This window comes from Carcharhinus amblyrhynchos, chromosome 1 (genome assembly GCF_965287045.1).
Source record: "Carcharhinus amblyrhynchos chromosome 1, sCarAmb.v2.hapA, whole genome shotgun sequence".
NCBI lineage: Eukaryota > Metazoa > Chordata > Chondrichthyes > Carcharhiniformes > Carcharhinidae > Carcharhinus > Carcharhinus amblyrhynchos.
Genome location: NC_137324.1, coordinates 167,229,526 through 167,256,222, shown reverse-complemented (window position 1 = coordinate 167,256,222; position 26,697 = coordinate 167,229,526). Strand labels below are relative to the sequence as shown.

At 40.4% G+C, this 26,697-nt stretch overlaps 1 protein-coding gene across 2 annotated transcripts in view; it reads right to left on the bottom strand.

Moving 5' to 3' along the window:
• helq (helicase, POLQ like) overlaps positions 1 to 26,697 on the bottom strand; it is a 46,461-nt gene that overhangs the window by 16,866 nt on the left and 2,898 nt on the right. Inside the window, exons 2-10 of one of the 2 annotated variants that reach the window (XM_080195039.1) lie at positions 24,150 to 24,942; positions 21,681 to 21,859; positions 19,685 to 19,885; positions 16,199 to 16,271; positions 14,066 to 14,163; positions 9,630 to 9,728; positions 8,006 to 8,151; positions 4,169 to 4,408; positions 2,328 to 2,469 (exon numbers count right to left, since the gene is read on the bottom strand). In XM_080195039.1, coding sequence (XP_080051165.1) covers positions 2,328 to 2,469; positions 4,169 to 4,408; positions 8,006 to 8,151; positions 9,630 to 9,728; positions 14,066 to 14,163; positions 16,199 to 16,271; positions 19,685 to 19,885; positions 21,681 to 21,859; positions 24,150 to 24,942 — 1,971 coding nt within the window. Of the gene's footprint in view, positions 1 to 2,327; positions 2,470 to 4,168; positions 4,409 to 8,005; positions 8,152 to 9,629; positions 9,729 to 14,065; positions 14,164 to 16,198; positions 16,272 to 19,684; positions 19,886 to 21,680; positions 21,860 to 24,123; positions 24,943 to 26,697 lie in introns of those variants that run through there. The other variant, XM_080195041.1, reaches the window with a different exon arrangement.

Genomic DNA, 26,697 nt, shown 5'->3' with positions numbered 1-26,697 from the left:
TCACAAAAAAAGCATTTTTAATCCGTCCCCAATCAATGATTAATCCTATTTTAAATAACTGGGAAAATAATTTTAGAAATTATGCAGAACAATTTCTTAGATATACTGATGTACAGTAGTAATTTTCTTAGTAAGTTAAAAATATCAAAAGCTTTTAAAATGTACATTTTAGTGTTCTGGTGTCCAAAAACTCAATTTTAAAAGCCTCTTTGATGATCCAGGAATGGGAGCATTAGCACAAACGTAGAAAGGTGATCAATTCAATTTGGGGGCATGACTAATTCTGTGGGGGTAGGCAGTTTTCTCCAGCAATGTTTTTTAAACTAGATCTAAGGATCGCATAAACTCAATTTGTGCTAGATGTAATTTGCACTTGAAATTCAACTATCTTTGCAGTTGGTGCGGCACTTCCAGACTAAATTGTACTGGATAAAACTGCACAATCTAGCAGAATCTCTAAGCCAATAGTCCTAAGTAGGTGGAAATATTTGCCCATATGGTGGTACAATGGTTAGCTCTGCTGCCTTATAGTGCCAGAACCTGGGTTCGATTCCCGGCTTGGGTCACCATCTGTGTACAGTTTGCATGTTCTCCCTGTATCTGGGTGGGTTTCCTCTGAGTGCTCTGGTTTCCTCCATTGCCTGAAAGACATGCTGATTAGGTACACTGGCCATGCTAAATTCTCCCTCAGTGTACTGAAACAGGCATGGAGTGTGACGATTAGGGGATTTTCATAGTAGAATTGGGTTAGAATTGAAAGCGGCATTTCCAAGTAGAAATATAAGAACAGCAGTAAGTCATTCAGCTTCTCAAGGCAGTTCTACATTTCATTTAGACCACGATCAATCTCTACCTCAACTGCACTTAACCACCCTTGTTTCATATTCCATTCATTTTCTTGTTGATGTCTTGTTAATAACATTAACAGATTTACTAATGTCAATTACAACGTCAAGATTAAGAGAAACACGGTGAAAGGCATTAGTTGCCTTTGAGCGCATACAAATAGGGGACAAGTGGGAAGGAGAGACATGAGACTGAACAAGTCAATAAACTCTCAAAAAAGCAAAATAATGCAGATCTGAAAATCTGAAGTAAAAACAGAAAATGATGGATAAATTCGGCAGATCTGGCAGAGTTCAAGTCCAATTGGGTCATCTTGAACCCAAAACACTAACTCCGTTTCTCTCTTCATAAATGCTGTCAGACCTGCTGAGATTTTCCAGCACGTTCTACTTCTATTCCAGTTCATGCAATGTAGCCTCATAATTGAGATGTTTTTATGCCTTGGTATCATGCTGGTGAATGTGCACTGTACCCTTTCCAAGACGTCTTTCCTGAATGAGGTTCAGTGCCCAAAAACACCACAGTACTCCAGAGAGAGTTCTTATACCTGAAGCGTAGTTCTTTTGAATTCCAAAATTTCTTAAGATCAAGGTCAACATTTCATTAGCTTTTTTGCTTACATTTGTATCTGTTCTTCCCGTGACTTGTGTAGATGGGCCCCTGAAATCCATCCCTCTTTAACATCTCCTAGCCACTTAACATTTAGAAAATATTTGTCTTTCTGGATCCAAAGTGGGCAATTACACACTTCTCTACACTGAACTCCAACTATGACAGTTTTACTCAGATCATTTAGTTTTTCACTGTCCCATTAACTTAATACCATTTGCAATCTTGGATATTCAACTTTCTATTTTGACATCCAAATCATTAGTGTATATGATAAAATATCTGAGGCCTGAGGAACTTTAATTGTCATATCCTGTCAAAGAACAAACCCTTTATCTCTATTCTGTCTCCTACTTCCATCCAGTTACATAGAAAATAGAAGCAGGGGAAGGCCATTTAGCCCTCTGAGACTGCACTGCCATTCATTATGATCATGGTTGATCATCCAACTCAATAGTCTAATCTCGTAATTCCCTCCTATCCTTTGAACCCCTTTGTCTCAAGTGCTATATCTAACTGCTACCTGAAAACATTCAATGTTTTGGCCTCAGCTGCTTTCTGTGGTAGCGGATTCCAAAGGCTGATCACTCTCTGGGTGAAGAGTTAACGACCATTTCCCATGTGTCTTTCTCACAGCTAGATAATGACTCTTTGGGGTGTTGAATGGAGGGAGTACTGATCTCCCAATCTTGACTGAGGCTTTTAACTGGAGCTTAAGCAAAATGTATTTTTTCAGGTGGATTTATTGGTGATGGATTTTGAATGTAATTACAGATGTGAAACAGTCTATTACATCTAAAATAAACCACACAAGTTATACACGTACATGTAGTTTTAATGACAGTAAAATGTAATTTTTAAAATGACTTTACCAGTTTTTTGTCCTGCTCTTGTGCAATCAAAATACTTTCTCCCTGTGTATCAATACCAGCTCGCCCAGCTCTGCCAATCATCTGTTTATACTGACTTCTCTTCAGAAAGTCTCTGGCAACATAAGGTGATCGCAGAATAACCCTTGAAAAGAATAAAATAAATATAAATCAAATCAGCAAAATCAGAACAACGTGGACTATTAGCAATTCATCATCTCAATGAATGTCTGACAGTGAAAAGCTCAAACAGCTTTCTCCAAGGGCAACACAGTAGTCAGCACTGTTGCCTCACAGTGCTAGGGACCTGGGTTCGATTCCCAGTTTGAGTCGCTGTCTGTGCGGAGTCTGCACATTCTCCCCGTGTCTGCGTGGGTTTCCTCCAGGTGCTCCGTTTCCTTCCACACTCCGAAAGACATGCTGGTTAGGTGCATTGGCCATAATAAATTCTCCCTCAGTGTACCCAAACAGGCATTGGAGTGTGGCAACAAGGGGATTTTCACAGTAACTTAATTGCAGTGTTAATGTAAGCCTACTTGTGACACTAATGAATAAATTTAAAACTTAGGATTGTTGAGTTAACACTTGGATGAATTTGGAGAGTAGATGTGATGTGCTCAATGATAATTCAGCACATTATTTGCATTCCAATCATCCATCTCATTGTGATAATGTTAGCAAGAATTGATATTAAAATTATTTGATATCTGTACCTGTATAACTCTCCATCACAGGTGGCTCACCAAAATAGCAGTGATGATTCATTGTAATGTTCAATTTGTAGGTTTTTATTTGATTTGAAACAATCCTTTCCTCCTGTTTGAGCACACTATTTTCATACTCTAATGCGGCTAGAATATCCAGACTGGAGGTAGAAGCAACTGGCTCCGTGTTCCTAACCTTGTCATGCCTCACTCAGTCTTTTACAGGAAGCTTCTCTCAATGACTGAAAGATTCTAAAGTATTCAAAATGGTATTTCAATTAAAAGATCAGTAGGTGAAAATCCACCCATGATGTCCTAAATCCTGGGGAAGGCCTGACGATGGCCAGTTAAGTGACTGATTTGGTTGGACTTCCCACAATGAAGTGCTACAGGTTTCCAACCACTTCCCCAACCAATTGGCAGAATCTGCATTGGATCTTAACCAGAGAGGCCAAAACGGTGGCTGATATGGAAAGAGGAAAAAAAAATCATGCTGGTGAATGTGGAATTGATTGTTGGAGCAAAAGTGCTCTGCAGTAGGCTTGTGCATTATTGTCTGATAATGGCCACATGCTGACATAAGGTGCTCAAGGTGAAAAATATACTTGATTCATCAATGGTTTTATTATTCACTAAAATTCTCCTTCAACAACACCCCCCTCCCCCCTCAACAGTAAGTTAGTTTAGTTCAAGGAAATACTGAAGGAAAGCCTGAATCTATTGTAGGTATTTTTAAAAATTACCTTGCCCTCCATAAGTTGACCTTGTATTGGGGCACAGTCAGTAGAAGCCTTCTCATACCTTACCCATTTAGTCATATTTCACGTGTGAGCGTGAACAGTGAGGATTACCCATCTATTCCACTCTAGAGACTATCATTACTGGACAAATTGCATCCTGTTGCAAAGTGCATAAAAATAGATGCCTTGATTATTGCAGGTATATTGTATACCTGTGAATGGCCTTCTGGTATCCATTGTCTTAACCCAACGTATCAAGAATGGCCACCTGGTAATGCGGTATGTCCTTATGAAGCAATCCTTAAATTATGAATGCGTAAACATGAGAAAAACCCAGGAATTTCCATCTAATCAAGCAGCACATTTTCTCCACAATAGTACGTAACGATTTGGCACTGACCTCCGAGCTGGTAGGTTAACACCAGCAGCAAGTGTTGATGTACAAGTAAGTAAGCAGAGTATCCCTTCAGAATAGGCCTCCTCTATAAGCTTTCGTTCATCATTTGTTAGCCCACTGTGGTGGTAAGCTAATCCATATGGTATAGTCTGCCGTAAAATGGGGCACACGATACCATTTCCAATGCTTTTCAATTCTTCAATAAGAATAGTCTTTTCTTTCTGTTTTAGGGTTATGAATGACCTGGAGAAAGCAGATTATTGAGAAGATTAAATATAAATATATGAGTGTATTCTGAGCATGATTTCAATATCTTCTACTAGACAGCATCCCAAAAGTCTCTGTTCAAAGTCAGGCGTGATCCACAGTTCCAGCACCCCTACCGCAGACAGGGGCAAGGAGGCAGGTCCAAAATCTACCCCAACTGTAACAGTTGTTGGTACCAATCTGGTCCACTCTGGCTGTTCAGCCAATGAATTGGAGTTGCTATGGCAACATACAAATTTACATGCATGTTGTAGCCTGGAGCAATGCCTAACCAGGAATCTCTCCTGCTCGTACCACCATCCATTGACATATGTTGGAAGGATTTACAAGTTGAAATTCAACCTGCTTAGCTGAGTTATGAATGCACATTCCTTGGCCATCAAGAGTTTCTGGCTCTGCTATGACAATGCCATAAGACCTCCTGATTTTAAGGTAACAACTTAATTTTAGCACTTAAATGATGCTTTTCACTCGCTACCATATTTGTGTTTGAAACACCGAGAACTTAGAGACAGAAGCAGGCCATTGGCCTAACAAGCCCATTTTGGCATTTATCCTCTGCACAGTATAGTCCTAATCGCACTTACCCACCTCATTCCTCTATTCCTTCTTCACCTTATTCAATCTATTCCTAAATGTTGATGGATGGCGCGATTTTCTAGCCCTTCTCACTGGTGGGATCTTCTGGTCCTGCCGAAGGCAATCCCCTGTGACGGGGTGAGATGTACAAAACACTGTAGACTTTGGAGGGGCCAGAAGGTCATGCTGGCAGCCAATGACAAAGCAACCTCCGTCACCAGAAAACACACCGCGGGGGCCAGAAATCCCAATCATAGTTGCTGCCTGAATGTTACAGCCTCACGACTCTGTTTAAAGAGGTTCTCCTGCTCTCTTTTTGAAATCTAACATTTAAAACCTATATGTATGGTTCCTTGTTTCTAGATACCTTCACAGCTATAAGCAGTTTCTATTCACCCAACCTTTCATGGTTTTAACAATAATAATCATCACTCAGAACAGATTAGATTAGGCTCAGAATCATTCCAGGTCATTTTTATATTAAGTGATTAACCTGATGTCATTTTGGCTTAATGTTTTTTATCAAAATGATTATTTGTGAGGTTTATCGCTTATATTCTCACTAATTGCTATGGGAAAGATTAACTATTGTAATGTTACATTCAAATGAGACATTAAATCAAGGCGCATTCAATCCATCATTTCAGAGTTGAAGAGATTTCTTTCCTGATTGGAATCCAGGGAGAAGTATCGTGAGACCTCTGGAACAAATAATTTCACATCGCTTCAGGTGAATTGCAGTTTGATTGTGGCATAATGTCAAACATGCCAAAAGAATTCCTGGAAGCATCTGGACATTTTCAAAAACCTACCTGCAATAATTTCATTCTTTATGCAATGTGATCTTTATTTTATGTAGACATGAAGTCTGCCTGTGCACATCACGATTCTGGAAAGCTAAACTTAAGTTTCAGCCAGGTTCCGTGAACAAGGGAGTGTCCAGCTGAAAGTTGAACTGGAACTATAGAATCCCTACAGTGCAGAAGGAGGTCATTTGGCCCCTTGAGTCTGCAATGAGCACAATCCCACACAGGCCATCTCCCTATAACCCAACATATTTACCCTGCTAATCCCCCTGACATTAGGGTCAATTTAGCATGGCCAATCAACCTAACCCGCACATTTTTGGACAGTGGGAGGAAAGCACAGCACCCAGAGGAAATCCATGCAGACATGGGGAGAATGTGCAAACTCCACACAGACAGTGACCTGAGGCCGCAATTGAACCCAGGACCCTGGTGTTGTGAGGCAGCAGTGCTAACCGCTATGCCATGGTGGGATTTGAATCTAGGTTCACAGAGCATTAACCTCCGTCTCTGGATTACTAGTCAGTGACATTACTACTACACCACGGTTCCCCTAATGACTGATCTGACGTTGTTAACCACAGTTTCGAGGGCCAATTCGCTAATATCATCATCACCAGTAATTCTTGAACTCTTCTTTCCGGAAAATTTCCTTCTGTTGTACAAAAGTAGCTGCGGCCACTTGCTACAAAATTTGACACGGAACCACAGAATTAACATAGTACAGCAAGAGGGCATTTGGCCCATCGAGTCTGCACCAACTCTCTGAAAGAGCATCTTACCCAGCCCACCCTCACCAAACCCCACCCTTGCCACTCCTGGCCGGTCCCTGGCACTGTGAGGCAGCAGTGCTAACCACTGTGCGAATGTGGTTAAAGATATAATAAAAGTACCCTTTGGCATTCTCAGACCTTCAAAAATGATAGGAGGGCTTTGGCTAATTTTGAAAATAACAAACTATTATGCCAACTTATTTGCATTTGCCTTCCTTTAGTTTTAAAAAATTCTGAGGTTTTAACTGAAAGTGCAACATACTGAATTAATAAAACTTACACACAAAGGTGCTGAAAAAAGAGCATTGTTTATAAAGGGATCTGAACCAATAACTGAAATGCTGTGGCTACCACTGCAGGGTTGGGCATTCTGCGTCAATTAGCTCAGCTCCACTCCCCAAAGACCCAGTCAGGAGAGTGATGGAATAACTTCCATTTGCCCTGAACGGGTAAAGTTGCAGAAGCATTCAAGAAGCTTGACATCAGGCAGGACAGAACAATCCAGTCAATCAGCATCTCATTCATCAGCTTAAACATCCACTCCCTCCTTCATAGAGTCATAGAGGTTTACAGAATGGAAACAGGCCCTTTGGCCCAACTTGTCCATGCTGCCCAGTTTTTACCACTAAGCTAATCTCAATTGCCTGTATTTGGCCCATATCACTCTATACCCATCTTATCCATGTAACTGTCTAAATGCTTTTTGAAACTCAAAATTTGACCTGCCTCTACTACCCTAGCAGCTTGTTCCAGATACTCACACCATCTGAATGAAAAAACTGCCCCTTTGGAACCTTCCATATCTTCCCCCTCTCACCTACACCTACGCCCTCTAGTTTTAGACTCCCCTACCTTTGGGAAAAGGATGTTGACTATCTACCTTATCTAGGCCCCTCATTATTTTATAGACCTCTATAAGATCACCCCTAAGCTGGTATATTGTGTATCCAGTGGACATCATCTATCGAATTCACTGAAGTCAGTCACTAATGCTTCTAGTACATTACCTCTCAAACTTGCAACCTCTATCACCTATAAAGACAAGAGCAGCAGGATCATAGAACACCATCAACTCCAAGTTTGCCTTGAATACACCATCCTGACTTGGACATACATTACTGTTACTCCATCACTGGGTCAAATTTCTTGAATTCCCTAACAACCAGTATTCATCACATGGTCAGCTGCATGTACAAGAAGGTCTATCATCACCTTCTCAAAGGCAAATAGAGATGAGCTTTAAATGTTGACCTTGACAGAAAAAATTATTTGCTGAAAATGAATAAAAATGTTACAAGCAAATCCCTTTGTAATAGGCATGAACATTAACCTGAGTTAGAAAACCAAACTGATTTGCTTATTTTGAATAGAACTTCAATTCATGAAGGCATAAGTCCCTTCTTTTATTCACATACTTGCTTAAGTACTTGCAGAGCATCTTGCTCACATTTTCACAATTCTTTTTGGTGGGACAGAACACAAGACAGGAATGCTTTGGAATAACTTCAGTCACCAGGGCAATTAAGTGATCCGGATCAATTTTCTCCATATTACTTGAATACTATGAGAAAAACAAAATGAAAACAAATAATGCCATCCTATCCTTGAGGTGTCACTTAACTCCTTTCTCTCCTTACATTTCTATAATTATAGTTTCTAAGGTTTATTTATGCTAGTTCCATTTTAACATTAGTATCAAAATTGATGGTCTGGACAAATTAAGTTTGTATATAAATTATACATGATTAATACCTTATATTTCCAGGATATGCAATTTACAGTGTGAAAAACATGAAAGGAACAAATTTATTTATGCACTTGCCAGTTAATTAAATGAATTGAGTTTTTGGTCAGGACAATATGGTGGTGATGGAGTTGACATGCTCCATGCTGATTCCTGAGGGCCAAGTGGGCTTCTGCCCCTCATGAGGACAGAAGTCCCACCCTTTGAAGCTGCCAGCCAATCTGTTCGGACAGCAGCTCTATCAGTCTCAGTACTGCCAGAAAGGTGTCTGTGGCCACCGCCGGGACTGCTTAAAAAGTGGCAGACGGATCCCTGTGCAGGTAAGTCTGGATCTTGGGTCAGGAATGTTTGGGTAGGTTAGGGAGAGAGGTAATGGGGACTTTGGGAGGGGTGGGGAGGGGGACGACACACAGGCTGGGTTTAAGAGACAGCGCGGGTAGGAAGGAAGGAGAAGTTCAACCATTAGGGGCAATTGACAAAGGCCAGCCCCGAAGTGTGATCCCAAAAGACATGCTGGTTAGGGTGTACTGGCCATGCTAAATTCTCCCTGAGTGAACCCGAACAGCCGCCGGAGTGTGGCGGCTAGGGGATTTTCACAATAACTTCATTACAATGTTAATGTAAGCTGACATGTGACTAATAAATGATAAGTAAAAACTTTAAACTTTCCCTTTCTTCCTTCCCTTTAACCATCTCAGAGAACATATTGGGCTGCCTGCTCCTGCCGGATGCTCATGCCAAACTTTTTATGGCATGGACAGCTTATTATTAGGCTTGTTATCAAGCCAACTGATCCTAATGTACTTACTTAAATATGGCAGATGGGTTGCTGATTTTGGCACCCACCCACCATTTCTTTAATGGGGGTGAGCTCAGGGGTGGGCAACAAGGTGGTGGGACGGGTGCCTGACAAATTTATTATAACCCCACCACCCCCAAGGAAACATGTTCTCTGAGGGTATATAAAATTCATACCCTTATCACTAAGCAATGAGGGAGAATCTAGCAAATCTGGAATGTGTGCATTTGGATATATCTTACACTTCTTTAGGCTACCCAGTGGCACTGGCAGATACCCAGCAGCTATTCAAAAGCTGCATCATATGAAATATGCACTTCTGTAAGTGGTTACAAACTTGATCTCTCAGGCCAGAGATGGCAAAACTATATTTGTTTAGTAGTATTGCATGCAACAGTAATATTCCTGGGACTGCAGAAACAAGTTTACTTTAGAACTGAGGTTAAACTGGACACTCTCCCTTTTGAAAGATGAATCATTTAACATTGTACTGTACCTTGTAACTTAATACCCGGGAAAATGCGAAATAGTCTTCTGCTTTGTTGTCTACTTCATAAATGCTATTGTGAATTTTGACAAATTCTTTTAACTGAACCTAGAAAAAATAATTTTAGTATAGTTCAGAAATAAAAGTGTTACTGTCTAAACACACTTATGCCAGAGGTTTTTAATCCCCTGTCTATCGAGGGAGAGATACTAGTGATAGCGAAATAAACTTTTCACCATTTCAACCATCAGTTTCAAGCACTCAGGTCAAACATAACACAGCCAGAAACATTGTCAGGCTTCTGGGTGGCATGGTGGCAAGCACGGTCACAGCGCCAGGGACCCGGGTTCAATTCTGGATTGGGTCACTGTCTATGCAGAGTCTGCATATTCTCCCAATGTCTGCGTGGGTTTCCTCTGGATGCACCAGTTTTCTCCCACAGTCATAAAGATATGCAGGTTAGTGCATTGGCCATGGTAAATTGCCCCTTAATGTCAGGGGGATTAGCAGGGTAAATACGTGTGGTTACAGAGATAGGGACTAGGTGGGATTGTTGTTGGTGCAGGCTTGATGGGCTGAATAGCATCTTTCAACACAATAGGCACTCTATGATTCTGAAGTGTACTCTGCTCTAACGTGCTTCAGCTTCAGCTTCAGCCTCAGCCTCAGATCCCTGCCATACCAATGTGACAATTTTTCATTTCCTACTTCTCTCTGGGAGAGATTGGCAATTGTTGTAAGTTATATGTCTCTGCCCACTGGGAACTGGACCGCGACTGTTCAAACTAATGCCACAAAGGGCCTATGCAGACAGCAAAGGAGATTTTCATCCCTCTGAACCAGCTGTGCATCTAAGTGCATCAGAAGTTTAATCTTTTACTGATAATGTTGCCAGACATGAACATCAGTACTAGGGAAAATGCTAGAACCTATTATTAAAGATGTGATAACTGCACAATCGGAAAATAATCGTAGCTAGCATGGATCTATGAACAATAAAAATCGTGGCTTTTTTTGAGAATGTAACTAGCAGAATAAATTGTGGGGAACCGGTGGATGTGGTGTATTGGATTTTCAGAAAATTTTCAAGAAGGTCTCACACAGAAGTCAGCAAGCAAAATTGGAGCATGCGGGATTGGGAATAATATACTGACACGCATTGAAAATTATTTAACAGTGAGAAAACAGAGTAGGAATAAATGAGCCATTCTCAGTTTGGCAGGCTTTAGCTAGTGTTGTACTGCACAGATCAGTGTTTGGGCCCCAACTATTCACAATCTATCTCAATTATTCAGACTGGGGAGGAAATGTAATATTTCCAAGTTTGCTGATGCACAAAACTAGATGGGAATGTGAGTTGTGAGAAAGATGCAAAAAGGCTTCAATAAGTCTTGAACAGGCTAAGTGAGTGAGCAAGATTGTGGGAAACTGAATATAACATGGAAAAATGTGAAGTTTTCCACTTTGATAGGAAAAATAGAAGTGCAGGATAATTTTTAAGTGGTGAGAGATTGGGGTGTGATGATTTCAAAGGTACTTGGGTGTCCTTGTCCATAAGTCACTGAAAGTTAACATGCAGATGCAGCAAGCTATTAGGAAGGCAAATAGTATGTTGATCTTCATTGCAAGACAATTTGAGTACAGCAGTAAAGAAATATAGCTGCAACTACACAGAACCTTGGCGCACTGTGTACCTGGATGCATCTGGACTATTATGTACAGTTTTGGTCTCCTTACCAAAGGAAGATGATACTTGCATAGAGGGAGAGTAACGACAGTTCACCAGACTGATTCCTGAAAACGTAGGATTGTCCTTTGAGAGAAAGTATTCTCCAGTGTTTAGAAGAATGAGAGGTGAACTCATTGAAGCATACAAATTTCTTACAGAGCTTGAAAGGGTAGATGCAGGAAGGATGTTCCTCTTGGCTGGGTGGGATTGGGAAACTGGGACGTGACGTCAGGATAAGAGGTAGGCCATTTAGGACCGAGATGAGGAGAAATTTCTTTACTCAGAAGGTAATGAATCTTTGGAACTCTCTACCCAAGAGGACCATGAAGTCTCCGTCATTGAGTATATTCAAGGCAGATCAATAGATTTCTAGATTTTATGAATGCACATGGGCACAGTGCAGGAAAACGGCATTGAAATAGATAAGCCATGATCTTGTTGAATGGCGAAGCAGTCTCAAGGGACTGAATGACCTTCTCCTACTCCTATTTCCTATACTCTGAAACTGAATAAAGCATCCTGGCAGCTGGGTGTTGGCAGAACAACACTTCCGAAAGTAAAATCAAACCATCTAATTGAACCATTTGATGAGATTATTTCACTGTAATTGTTCCATTTTACTTTTCATTGCTTTTTGGAAGTCAAACTTTACACCTTCAGGGATCCTCAAACCGGTTGATTTCTCATATTCAGTTACGAAACAAGCTTAGACTTTCATTAACTGCCCATGTCATTCTTTAACTATTATCAGAATATCCAAACAACAAAGCTTAGCTTGACTGTTGAAGAAAGCAATAATCTGTGTTATTACGGATCAAGATCATTAAAGTCTGGCTCTGCTAATCATCAACCTATTTCCTGATCCCAATCCAACACTTTCTGTTTGGATTCTTGATTATTTTGTCTGTAAGTGAGTGAGTGAAAACCTATTGCTATTTAATATTTTTAAGAAATGAATTCTGCTATTGTATTTGATGGGGATCAGATCCAAATGCATGCGTACCACATCCTTGATGTCATTGTGTATACTGGATGCTGTAACACAGTGTGCAGGATGAAGTCATAAATATGATGCACATACATCTTGAGATATGGTTTTCATTAGGATAAGAAATGGCATAGCAGTGATCTTCCCGGCAGCAAATTTTAAATTGCAGCTGAAACGCAAACTGAGGAACAGCAGCATCAAGGCTGATGGGTCTATAGGTAGATGAAGTTAAGAAGCTCGAGACTTCTACACAAGGGGGTAATTCTGGATTTTTTGCCAACATGAAGTTATTAAAGGCTCAACAGATAATTCAGTGTATTACATGCAACAAAAAACTCCTTAGCTTGTAATTATTACGAGGTAGAGAGATTCTTCCTGCTTAGAAAGGATAGCAGGACTACAGGGCACAGCCTCAAGATTAGGGGGGTGCAGTTTAGATCAGAGTTGAGGAGGAACTTCTTCACTAAAGGGTGGTGAATCTCTGGAATTCTCTGCCCATTGAAGTGGTGGAGGTTACCTCGCTAAATATGTTTAAGTCACGGGTGGATAGGTTTTTGATAGACTAGGGGATAAGGGTTATGGGGAGAAAGTGGAACTGATCCACTTCAGATCAGCCATGATCTTATTGAATGGTGGGGCAGGCTCGAAGGGCTAGATGGCCTACTCCTGCTCCTATTTCTTATGTTCTTACAGCCTCACCAATCACCTGTGCTATTTATGTAACAAGCTTAGTGTTTTTGCATTTCTATTCACTCCAACAGTAAATTCCATTTTGTGATTTATCGACAAATAAATACTGATAACTCTGCAAATTTCCCAATGATTTCCTCCTGTTTTAATATTAAAAATAGAACCTGAAAGTCATTAAATTGAAGAAACAAAATGATTTTAATGATCCTTGGTTTTGTCTCATCCTCACAGCATTCATACATTGTCATTATTTATTTCCCATTTTTCCTTTTTGTTTTCGTACTTGTGCATTGCCTACACGGATCCAAGTTTTAAATTCTTTCTTTACTAGTTATAAGCTATTACAAGCACACAATTAGAAGATTAGAAAGATGAGGGAGGATCTAATTGAAACTTACAGAATACTGAGATGCCTAGATAGAGTGGATTTGGAGATGATGTTTCCACTAAGGGGAGAGACTAGAACTTGAGGGCGCAATCTCAGAGTGAAGGGACGCTCCTTTAAAACTGAGATGAGGAGGAATTTCTTCAGCCCGTGGGTGGTGAATCTGTGGAACTCATTGCCACAGAGGGCTGTGGAGGCCAGCTCATTGAGCGTCTTTAAGACAGAGATAGGTAGGTTCTTGATCAATAAGGGAATCAACAGTTATGGGGAGAAGGCAGGAGAATGAAGATGAGAATCATGTCAGCCATGATTGATTGGCAGAGGAGACTCGATTGGTCAAATGGCCTAATTCTGCTCCTATATCTTATGCTCTTATGATCTGATTACAAAGACAAGGGAATTAAGATGTGTTCTACGGAGTTCATTTGGAACTTAACAAAAGCACGTATCTTTAACAAAATATCTCAACTAATATTTGTTATCTCCAAGTTATCTCAAGCAAACATAGCAGTTAAATATTAACTGTTTACATAGACATAAAAAATAAATCAGGACAAGGGAAATGGAAATACAACGTCTAAATCAGCAACAGATTGTATGACCAATTGTAATTTAAATACAGATGCGGTTTTATTGTTTTTCATCTTACTTACAGGTCGAAAGTTACTGGTGTAATGTTCTGCCCGCAGAAAGTGCTGCAAATCACTCACGTTATTCAGGGTTGCACTCATTCCAATGATTTGTGTGTTTTCTAGAAATGGGGGCAGAAAATGTTGAATATAATGAAATATGTCAGCAGCAGCTACCTTTGAAACTGAATCAACTAGCTTTTGTCATCAAATAGTCTCTTAATTCAATTGTGGGCGTGAGCTGGTTACTAACGATAAACACTTTGGGCGGAATTTTCCCATCCTGCCCACCACTGGAACTGCAGTGGGTGGGATAGGAACACTCTCTCTTCTGCCTTCTTTCATCGGAAAAATGATACAAAAGTCTGAGGTCATGTATGACTCAAGGACCATAAGACAGAAGCAGAATTAGGCCACTCAGCCCATCGAGTCTGCTCTGCCATTCAGTCATGGCTGCTTTTTTATCTCATCCCCATTCTCTTGCTTTTTCCGCATAACTCCTGATCTCCTTATTAATCAAGAATCTATCTATCTCTGTCTTAAAGACACTCAATGACCTGGCCTCCGCAGCCTTCTGCAGCAAAGTGTTCCACAGATTCACCACTCTCTGGCTGAAGAAATTCCTCCTCAGAACAACTTCTTCTTTGCTGCATCCATCAGACTTTTAAATGGACCTATCTCACAATAAGGTGATCTTTCTGTACACCTTAACTATGACTATAGCTCTATGTTCTGCACTCTCTCATTTTCTTCTCTATGAATGGTATGCTTTGTCTGTGTAGCATGCAAGAAACAAAACTTTTCAATGTATGCTTATACAAGTGACAATAATAAATCAAATCAAAAATGCAAGGGTCCGTTGACCTCGGGTGGAGTTTTCAGTCATGGAGTGAGCACAGCGGAAAATCCTGCCCTTAAGTGTGTAATCTGTCACTGTGGACTTCCCTGCATGATGCCTTAATGAGATTACTGGTTTGTATAAGAAAAATTGCAAGTTCTTTTTATTTTTGAGTAACAACATTTTCTATTTTCATCATTTTTAAATACACCATGCTTCTGCAATCAACTAACTTCACTAATGGCAACAGTGATTTTTTTTTATGAAAGCCTAACTGGTTCACTGAAGTCCTTTTGAGAAGGAAATCTGTTCAGTTCCTTCTTGAAACTTTCAGCATTACTGTGTCACTCTGAGTACTTAAATTTGGATCCGAAGTGTAGGCACAACTTCTGCATCAATCTTTTAAATGGATGGTTCTTGGTAATGTCAATCAGGTCATAAAGTGAACTGAAGCATAACAATGGAATCACCCATCCATCAGGAGGGGTTGAGGAAGGGCTAACAGCCATTGGTTGCTATTAACAGTGTGATTATAAGTGGGACAAAGATTATAGTAAAAATTTAAAATTGCAGAAGAATTTAATAGGTGGTGCCTGAGCGTGTTAAAAATGAGAATATCCCCCTCTCACAACATATTCTTTATTCCAGACCATCTCAGGAGAAAAAACTGGAGGCAAAATTCTTTTTTGTCACAGAATCACAGAATACTACAGTGCAGAAGAGGCCTTCGGCCCATCGAGTCTGCACTGGTGCATGAAATGCCCTGACCTGCTCACCTAATCCCACTTGCCAGTACTTAGCCCATTGCCTTGAATGTTATGGCATGCCAAGTACTCATTCAGGTACTTTTTAAAGGATATGAGGCACCCCGCCTCCACCACCCTCCTAGGCAGTGCATTCCAGACTGTTACCACCCTCTGAGTAAAAATGTTTTTCTTCAAATCCTCCCTAAACTTCCCATCCCTCACTTTTAACTTGTATCCTAACTGTCATCAACGTGTCTCGTAGTGACACATCTTGATCAGGTTATTAATCTTTAACAGCTTCAGCCAAATTCAAAAAACATGTCGCATATGTTGTTTGTGACAGATTTGGATGTCATATATTCAACAAATGTATTAATTCTATTCATGTATTTGTCTTGACAAATACATGAATAGGGTGGGAATAGAGGGATATGGTTGCCAGAAGCATCGTGGTTTTAGTTAAGTTGGGCAGTGACCAAAAGGCTAAATGGAGGGAATGGTCATGAACTCAAGGAGGTATGAACAAATTAAAACATAAAAATGCTCCAAAGTGCAAGTATTGGTATTACTTACTACTTGTGTAGAGGATTTTAGACAATGCCATCTCTAATGTAGCTCCGCGGCTTCCTTCACCGAGCATGTGCAGCTACATTAGAAAGAAAAGCAATTACACAACATTATTGGAAAGTAGAAGTGAGGAAAATAATGATCTAAGATATTTCAGAAAGGGGGAAAACCAGACATCATGCATTAGTGACACATCATTGTTGAATGAATTGAACAAGAACAAAGAAAATTACAGTACAGGAACAGGCCTTCGGCCCTCCAAGCCTGCGCCGACCACACTGCCCAACTTAACTAAAACCACGATGCTTCTGGCAACCATATCCCTCTATTCCCACCCTATTCATGTATTTGTCAAGACAAATACATGAATAGAATTAATACATGAATAAAAGATTGGTGTTAAGAACATCTTTAAAAAGACAAGAGACAGAGGGCTGATGACCCAGGAAGTCTTTCTCAAGAGATCACATGAACGTTGGTGGATGGGAAAAATCAAAGCTCTTGATGTGACAAAGGGAGATGGCGGCGTAGTGGTAAGGTCACTGAACTAGCAATCTAGATGCCCTGACTAATGCCCTAGGGACGTGGGTTCAAATCCCACCGTGGCAACTGGTGGAATTTAAATTCAATTAATAAATCTGGAAATATAAAGCTTGTTTCAGTAAAGAGACCATGACATGATCATTGTTTGCTATAAAAACCCATCTGATTCACCCATGTCCTTCTCACCTGGTCTGGCCTACATGCAACTCCAACCTTCCACAACAACGTGGTTGATTTTTAACCACCCTGTGAAATGGGAAATTAAGCATGGGCAACAAATGCTCACATTCCATGAAAGAATTTTAAAAAGTGACAGAGTGGAACAGAGTCACATGGACAATGGATGTCTCGTATTGTCCATCTTGTTCAAACAACTGTTATCAACAATGAAGTGAATACAACAGTGGCTAGGAATGATGAGCTTGGCCTGAGTAGAGAAGGGGTAAGACTGGAGAAGATCTGTTGATAAGGATGGGAATTTTGGAATCAGTGGTTGGTAAATGTTGCGGCAATCAGGAGCCAACATAAATCTCTAAGAATTGTAGTCAGGGGCAAGTGGAATACATTCGAAGACAGGGTTCAGGGCTGTAAAATTGTCAAAATTAAATCTCATAGGTTTAGAACAGCGGGAAAGAGAAACTGCCTGGGATTTTCCAGTCCTATGTTAGGGGGTCCCTCCCATGACAGACATGGCAAACCATTTAAATGACCACTGACTTTGGCAAGACTGGAAAATCCCACCGGCAGGAGGGGCTGGAAAATTCCGGCTTATGAGGCTGTGCGATTAATCCCCGGATTAATGACTGAACTAGAAACAATATTTGGGATAGACTGAATAAAGAAAAGATGATTAAATAATATGATAACAAGGTGGGGAGTTGTGATTTGGACTCTTTGGACTGGGGTGGCACGGTGACAGTGGTTAGCACTGCTGCCTCACAGCACCAGAAACACGGAATTTGACTCCTGGCTATGGTCACTGTCTGTGTGGAGTCTGCATGTTCTCCCCGTGTCTGCGTGGGTTTCCTCCGGGTGCTCCAGTTTCCTCCCACAGTCCAAAGATGTGCAGGTTAGGTGGATTGGCCATGCTAAATTGCCCCTTAATGTCAGGGGGACTAGCTAGGGTAAACACATGGGGTTATGGGGATAGGGTCTGGATGGGATTGTGGTTGTTGCAGATTTGATGGGCTGAATGGCTCCTTCTGCACTGTAGGGATTCTACAATGCTATTTTGTTCAAATGGAAGATATACATTATTATAGAGTGGTGTGGCCAAATGATCTGCTTCTATGTTGGATGTTTTTGTGGGGTTTATTTCCTCGGAGCTTCTCCTGATCCATCACCATTACCCCTGCAGAATCTCAGCCTAATTATATTTGTGTGGTTTGCAGCAAAGCTCTGAAGTTACTGCAGTTCAGTTAAAAAAAGTCCCGAGAACTTTCATTCCCCACCAATTTCCTATCAGCACCATCAAGGAGGATGTAACCACAATACAAAAAATACAACTCAGCAGTTTCCATTATTAATGCTTAAACACGAACCTATAAAATAGTAATTTAATAGGAAGATAGGGATTTTTAAAATATGAAAGCTAGATATTATCTTTAAAGGGAGAAATAGTCAAATAATTAGAATTTGCCTTCTTCTTCCCCATAGTCATAGAATCCCCACAGAAAGAGGCCACTCAACCCATCGAGCCTACACTGACCACAATCCCAACCAGGCCATGTATCTGTAACCCCATGTATTTACCCTGCTATTGTCCCTGACACTAAGAGGCAATTTAGCACTGCCAATCCTCCTAACCCAGACATCTTTGATGAATTACACATTTCTTTGAACTCAAGGAATTAATCAGGGTTGCTATTCTGACGAGGCCATAATTTTAAAATTCTAGGGCCAGGATTGATTAGGAGATTACCTGGCTCTTGGTTTAATCTTCTGGTCATGCAAAAGTCTCCAGGTTTTTAATGTGGCTCTTCTGCCTTGCTGTCAGCAGATCCGCTGTGGAGGACCGACTTTGGTGGGACTGGAAGACCCACTGGAAGGAGGGGGGCCAGAAAATCCCGCGCTAAATTTAATCTTTTACCCTTCTCTGCCCCTCCCCACCAAAGGTTTCCCATCTTCTGTATCCATTGCAGCTGGGGAAAATGATAAACAGACTGTGGTAGAAGCAAGATCCTGCCCCATTCTATCTTGCATATATTAAAATAGACTTGCGTATTTTGACTTTTAACTGGAGTCCTCGTAAACTACTTGTAAAAGTCTCCTGTCACAACCAAACTTAGAGATTTAGTTGCCAAGAAGCTTGCATGCAGCTTTGTGTGAGAGACTAGTAAAGACACCATTAACTATCCCGCTTCCTTTTAGAACATAGAACATAGAACACTACAGCACAAACAGGCCCTTCGGCCCACGAGTTGCGCCGATCACATCAACACCTACCAACCTACAGACCTATCTATAACCCTCAATCTCATTAAACCCCATATACTCATCCAGAAGTCTTTTAAAAGACCTCAGCGAGTTCGCCTCCACCACCACTGACGGCAGCCGATTCCATTCACTCACCACCCTCTGAGTGAAAAACTTACCCCTAACATCACTTCTGAACTTCCCTCCTTGCACCTTAAATCTGTGTCCTCTCGTAGCAACCATTTCAACCCGGGGAAATAGCCTCTGAGAGTCCACCCTATCTATTCCTCTCAACATTTTGTAAACTTCTATCAGTTCTTTGAAGAAAGCTTGTCTCTGTTTCTGCTTCTCTCTGGAGTACAGATAAGAATAAGAGTCTGTCAAAGGGGCTTTGAATTTGCATCCATCCACTCACTTTATTGCTGTTTCAATGTGCTGGTTGTCGAGTCTACATTGTAATTTCAACTTTTTTTTGATTCTATGGACAAAATGAATTAACCGGATAATCAATATGGCAACAGTCGATAAGCTTACCTCATCTACTACAACAAGTCCCAAACTATTAATTCTTTCTGTTTCTATTAGGGAATTCACCAAACTATGGGCCTTCTCAATGGTGGCAATGTACAGAGATTTCTTCACTCTACGCTTGATTGGAGGGAACTTGCCTTTGCTTCCAGCATATTCTTCCACCAAGAAATCAAATTCTATTCCAAAAGATGAAAGTCCTCGCACCTAAAGGGAACAAACAAAAATGTTTTGCTAATTATTGCTTTAAAGTTATCAAATACAACAAGCTTTTCCCCAATTGTCATTCATTCAATTTGCTCTGCTGAAGTACACTGGTTCAGTAGTCGATGCATTTATCTAAGAAGACCAGTAATGTCAGTCCATAGTCAACCTCTCTGGTATGTGTGAATTTCTTAGGGTGTACAAGTTGTTTTAGTCAGTGCAAACTCATATATTGAATGGCTTCCTTATGCACTGTAGGGATTCTACTGAGTCCCTCATGATTGATATTTGAGCTAGAGACTCTTGCCTAGTAGATCAACACAAAAATGTGTCCCCTCAGTCCCCTGTATATCATTTTTGGTGAACCTATCACATCTATAGTATGTGAGTACACAATGTATGAAGAGGAATTTTGGTATGCATGTTTTGTATACCACTATGATATTCTGTCAAATATAGTCACACATACATTGTCTTACTCTGATATTATATTGCTATTCACAGTAGTAGGGATTTTGGATACAACTTACATAATTCCTGATTGCGCTAAAACCAAGAGAACCAAGGTCAACACTGGAACTTCTCGAAGTGTAAGTGCAAATCAGTGCAAAGGCATGGAACATCTGGGAGATTATTAAATTTCATTTTCCCTGACATTGAAATGTAATAATTGGGGGTTCTGTGGATGTATGTGGGGTGTAACACAAAACCAGCAGCATAACTCAGAAAGGCAAACACAGTACACAACTACCAGCTCTGCACTGCACTCTAGGCGTAACAATCTGAGATTGATATTTTAAAAGACATCTTAATTGAAGCAGTTAATGTGAACCCAATGGTACTTGTGTTGCCTGAAGGACAAATAAATTTACCAGTGCCTTAATTATAAGTACACAAGGACAAATTGATTGAATAAAAATCTACAGGCTAATAATCACATTTATACAGTTTTACAGAATAATTCCAAGTACATTTCTACTTTTTCATGCAAGATTTGTAATTAAATGCGCTTTGGTAAGAACCACTGGCCTAGGTAAAATATCTTACATTTATATAGCATCTTTCATAATCTCAGGACCCCAAAGGGTTTTACAGCCAATTTGAAGTGTTATGCCTATGGTAATGTAAGACATATGACAATCTATTTGGGTTCCCACAAACAGCAATGTGAAAATGACAAGATAATTTGATTTCATAATGTTGACTGAGGGATAAATATCGACCAGGACACCAGGGATAGCTGCCCAAGTCCTCTGCGAAGGAGTGCTATGGGATCTAATATGTCCATCTTCAACAGCAGATGAGGCTCGGTTTAACACCTCACCCAAAAGATGTCAGATGAGATTCTCCGGCCTCCCAGCTGCGTGCTTCCCACCAGCTAGAGGAGTTGTTTGCGAGCAGTGGGATTCTCTGGTCTTGCTGCTGTCAATGGGAATTCCTGTCACCTCTGACACTGCAGCACTCCCTCAGTGCATTTGGAATGTCAGTCTTGATTTTGTGCTCAAGTCTCTGGAGTGAGATTTAAACTCACAACCTTCTGACTCAGAAATGTGAGTGTTGCCAACTGAGCCACTGCTGACAAGGGAGTGATTTAAGAACCTGGTACCCACTGATTGACACTTGCATTAGAATATTCTGTTAGAAAGCTGTGAATACAGAATTTGTGGGATAACTAAGTCTGATGCACCAATGAATAGATTTCTTAAAGATCAATTCTCGAAGATTTCCTCTGTGATATTTTAGAGTGCAGCATTAACTTACAGAACTGCATCTTTAGTTAATTAACACATTTTCTCACCTTTTCCTGGACAAGAGCTACATATGGTAAAACAAACAGAACATCATTCTTCCTACACAGGAGTTCCTGCATGATCAAAATCTCAGCAACCAGTGTCTTCCCACCACTTGTTGGCAGTGAATAAATTAGATTTTTTCTTTCTTGCACAGATTTCAACGTCAAGCAAGTATGTTGCCACTCTGTGAAGTTTAAGTAAAGATCATTAGATTTTTCACCAAAAATCACTTAGAATTATCATGAATAAAGATACCTAATGTAGGATTAAGATCAATTTAAGGTCAACAGCAGTCTTTTTTTAACGAGAGGTCTTGCTGCTGTAAATATTTGTTATCATGAAGGCTCCTGACACATATCCCGTAATGAAACTTAATTAGCAAATTAGGGGAAACGATGGCCTAGTGGTATTATCGTTACACTATTAATCCAGAAACTCAGCTAATGTTCTGGGGACTAGGGTTCGAATCCCGTCATGGCAGATAATGTAATTTGAATTCAATAAAAAATATCTGGAATTAAGAATCTACTGGTGACCACAAAACCATTGTCAGAAAACCCCATCTGTTTGGGGTTTGTCCTTTAGAGAAGGAAATCTGCCGTCCTTACCCGGTCTGGCCTACATGTGACTCTAGAACCACAAATGTGCTTGACTCTCAGCTGCCCTCGGGTAACTAGGGACAGGCAATAAATGCTGGCCAGCCAACGAAGCCATGTCCCACGAATGAATTAAAAAAAGAGAATTTGCACTGACATTCTATTGCATTGTTGTTGGTGAAAGCACATGTTGAGAAAGAAAGTAATACGCAAAATCTATTTTATGATTCATGTTCTGTCAAAATATAAATCAATCCACTTCAACCAGCTTTTAATTTTACCCACACCTTGCATGTGGCTATGATATTTAAATGCCTGGTCATAGTATCACATTTTCAAACCAAATGGAAATAAATAAAAACACAAATTATCTCCCTAAAACTCTGACACCTTAATTCATGTAAAAGTATTCACTTCCTTGCATTGTAAAAACAATCAATTCTTAAACGAAGCCTGATCATATTTTAGGACAAGTATTTTTCTCTGAAGTGAATTATACATGTAGTTACTATTCTGCATGCTCTCTGAAAGGCACTGGCTTCTGGGTAGTTTATTCACATTTGTGCCATCTCTAATACCACCTATTTCCATCTCTAACTTATTCAGAGTGGAAGAAGATAGATGGTGGTTATCCACAAGGATCCATACCAGGAGTTTAAAAGTTCCTGCTAGGAATTGTTTCCAATTCTTGGCATCTCATTGTGGAAAGGACGAAAAGAGAACGCGGAGAAAGTTTGCTGGAACAGTGTTGCATGGTGGCACAGTGGTTAGCACTACTGCCTCACAGCTCCAGGGACCCGGGTTCAATTCCAGCTTCAGATCACTGAGTGTGTGGAATTTGCAATTTTCCCGGGGTCTGCATGGGCTTTCTCCGGGTGCTCTGGTTTCCTCCCACAGTCCAAAGATGTGCGGGTTTGGATGACAGGCCATGCTAAATTGACCCTAGTGTCGGGGGATTTGCAGGTAAATATATGGGGTTACGGAGATACAGCTTGGGTAGGATTGTGGTCAGTTCAGGCTCAATGGCCCAAATGGCCTCCTTCTGCATTGTAGGAATTCTATGATTCAATGGAGCACCAAAGAAGAGGAACTTCAGTTATTAGGCGAGACTAAATAATTTGAGACCGTTCTCCTCAGAGCCGAGAATGTTTAAAAGAGATTCAATTTGGGAAATCAAAACTAGGCGAGGTCCTGATAAAATAAATAAAACACTAATTTCATTTCCATTGGCAGCAGAGTCAATAACCAGCGGTCACAGATTTAAGATAAGACCATGGGAGAAAAAACAAGAATTTTTTTACACAGCAAGTTTTGACTCCCTGAAATGGTGGTAGACGCAGATTCAGTAGTAATATTCAAAAGGGAATTGGATTTATAATTGTAATGGAAAATAATTGCAGGGCAGTGGGGAGCAAGAGTATGGGAATTAGAGCTAAACAAATAGCTCCTTGAAGAGCGTGAGCATGATGGGCCGAATGGCTTCCTTCTGTGTTTTACTATTCCATAATTCTAACACACAACAGAAGAATGATCATCATGTCTGCACTTTTCCTCATGACTTCTAAAGCACCACAGATCAAACTATCTAGTTTATGATAATGGGAGCATCCTCCGAATTTAGATGAAACTTATTTAAATTTTCCCCAATTAGCACAGTACAGACAGATTCAATGATAGGCAAACTTAATAGCTCATAATTAGTCATTTGAATTTGTTATTACAGCATGTTCCTTTACCATTCCAGCCAGATTGGCTTCAAAAGTCTTCCATAAATATTGCCTTACATTAGAGATTCTCTTTCACCACTTTTAAATGATGTATCTTCCTTTTCATCATACTATATTTAACCAACCTTCAATTTGTCTCCATGACATTTACCATAAAGTTCTTTGATGCCTTTGAACTGGAAAATCAGATCCTTGACCTTGCTTGGAAGTCCATAAAAAGGCCCAATATCAACCCCTGAAGTCGCTTCAATAGTTTTCAGAGCAACATTTATTTCCTCAGAAAGGACAATCTCCCTCAGCTGTTTACTCCTGGATGCCTGTGGCACGGGTGCTGCAGCATTTCCAGCCATTGCATTTTTCATCTGATCTTTCAGGCTCATCTGCTTATTTGCTCCAGAATTTGTAGTCCTTGATTGATTTTGTATTTTGTTAAGACTTAGCGTTTCGTTCTCCGAACGTGAAGGAATATTAGGATGGTCATTGACACAACAGTTCGACACCTCACTGGTTTCTGATACTAAGCTTTTGCTTCTATGCTTTATCAGTGGTGAGTTAAAGTCTTCCATGAGTGCAAGTTGTGAGCTTGGTAACTCATCTACGTTTCCAACATGCAACACCGATAAAGCTTCAGTACAAATCTGCTCACTTGCAACATTGCTCTTTTTCCTGCTAGAGTCTTGCTTATCAGTAGCAAGGATTGCATCCTCTGCGGGGTGCTTGTGTGCTTTGTTTTCATCGTTTTGTGAATAATTAAGCAAGTTGGGATTCTGAAATGTTGTCAGAGATTCCACAGTGTCTTGCCAGTCTTCCTTTTCACTTTCCGCTGGGCTTGAAGTAAAAATGGGATATTGTCTTTCTGCGTCTTTGAGCTGCGCCAAAAAGCAGCTGTCATCCGCAAAGCTATCATAGTCCCCAAAGAGGTCCTCTTGACTGTCACAGTCAACCTGAAAAAATAGAGAAACACAGGAAGTATTCTCAACTGAAAAGGTGCGCAAAGTCATCAACAACACAAAAAAAAACTCAATAATCACAGGAAGAAACTTTAGACTTAGGGAATCATAACCTGGCAATACTTATTAATTAGTTTACAATTAAAATTTGGTGGAGAAATCAGGCATTTATAAATATTTGCATAACCTTTAAACATGGGGAAAGGGCTGTGACCCTGCGCTTCATGTTCACTATTACTATTCAACTGAGAAAACATTCCTTAAAAACTGAACAATGACAACATTCAGAAAAGGACATAAATAGGACTGCACCACTTCATCAAACTGTTCACATTACCCTGAACTTCCGTTAATTACAATAATCTTAGCATGCGGCAGGAAACTAGACATTTTGTTGTGCTTCTAGTGTTTTTAAAGAAGTATCTTCAAACGGATTCATTTGTAATTATATATTGGCTCACAATATATACCTTATATACAGTCAACTGGACACAAAAACAGACTTACATAACACCATAAGGCACAGGAGCAGAATTAGGTCACTCAGCCCATCGAGCTTGCTCCGCCATTCAATCATGGCTGATATTTCCTCACCCCATTCTCCTGCCTTTTCCCCATAACCCTGATCCCCTTATTAATCAAGAACCTATCTATTTTTGTCTTAAAGACACTCAATGACTTGGCCTCCAAAGCCTTCTGCGGCAAAGAGTTCCACAGATTCACCACTCTCTTGCTGAAGAAATTCCTCCTCATCTTTGTTTTAAAGGATCGTCCCTTTAGTCTGAGGTTGTGCCCTCTGGTTCTAGTTTTTCCTACTAGTGGAAACATCCTCTCCACGTCCACTCTATCCAGGCCTCATAGTATCCTGTAAGTTTCAATAAGATCCCTCCCTCCTCCTTCTAAACTCCAACGAGTACAAACCCAGAGTCCTCAACCACTTCTCATACAACAAGCTCTTCATTCTTGTGAACCTCCTCTGGAACCTGTCCAAGGCCAGCATATCCTTCCTTAGATATAGGGTCCAAAACTGCTTACAATACTCCAAATGGGATCTGACCAGAGCCTTATACACATGATGTATAAATATTATTTTCTTCATAATATGGTAGTCTCAAGACCATATGGTGATTAACTGGTGTCACTGCAATAAATGTTATGTGAACAGTGCAGCTAAATCTGACCCATTCCCTTCCATCCCATTAGCTGTCAAGAGCATTCCCAATGTCCAACTGGTTGCAATTTCCCCAAAAGCTAATCTCATCCCAGCTTCTCTAAATTCCCCTTCCTTTCCCCATTTCATCTCTCTACTTCTCCCTTCTCCATCCCCATCTCCCCCATTCTTACACCTCTCCTCCCAGTTCTTCTTCCCCACCTCTCCCCCTCCAGTCAGTTCTCCTCTCCTCTCCATCAGAAAGGTTTTGCCACTCACCACCTCCCTCTTTGCAACCCTTCACACTGTTTGCCCTGCAACCCTCCCTGTACTCCCTGATCTGAAACATTCATATTGACCGGGGTAACAGGACTAAGGCTAGGGAATTGTTGTTGGTGCAGACTGCATGGGCCAAATGGCCTCTATCTGCAAGTAAGGATTCTATGACCTTAGTCTTGTGTACCACAAGAGATCATATTTATATAGAAATAGATGAAAAATTTTAGATCCCCATCATCCACAGTATTTTGCTTTTATTAAAAATCTCATGTTTGCATGCAATTTTTTTCTGGGAATTGTTTTCAACACCCTGCGCTCCT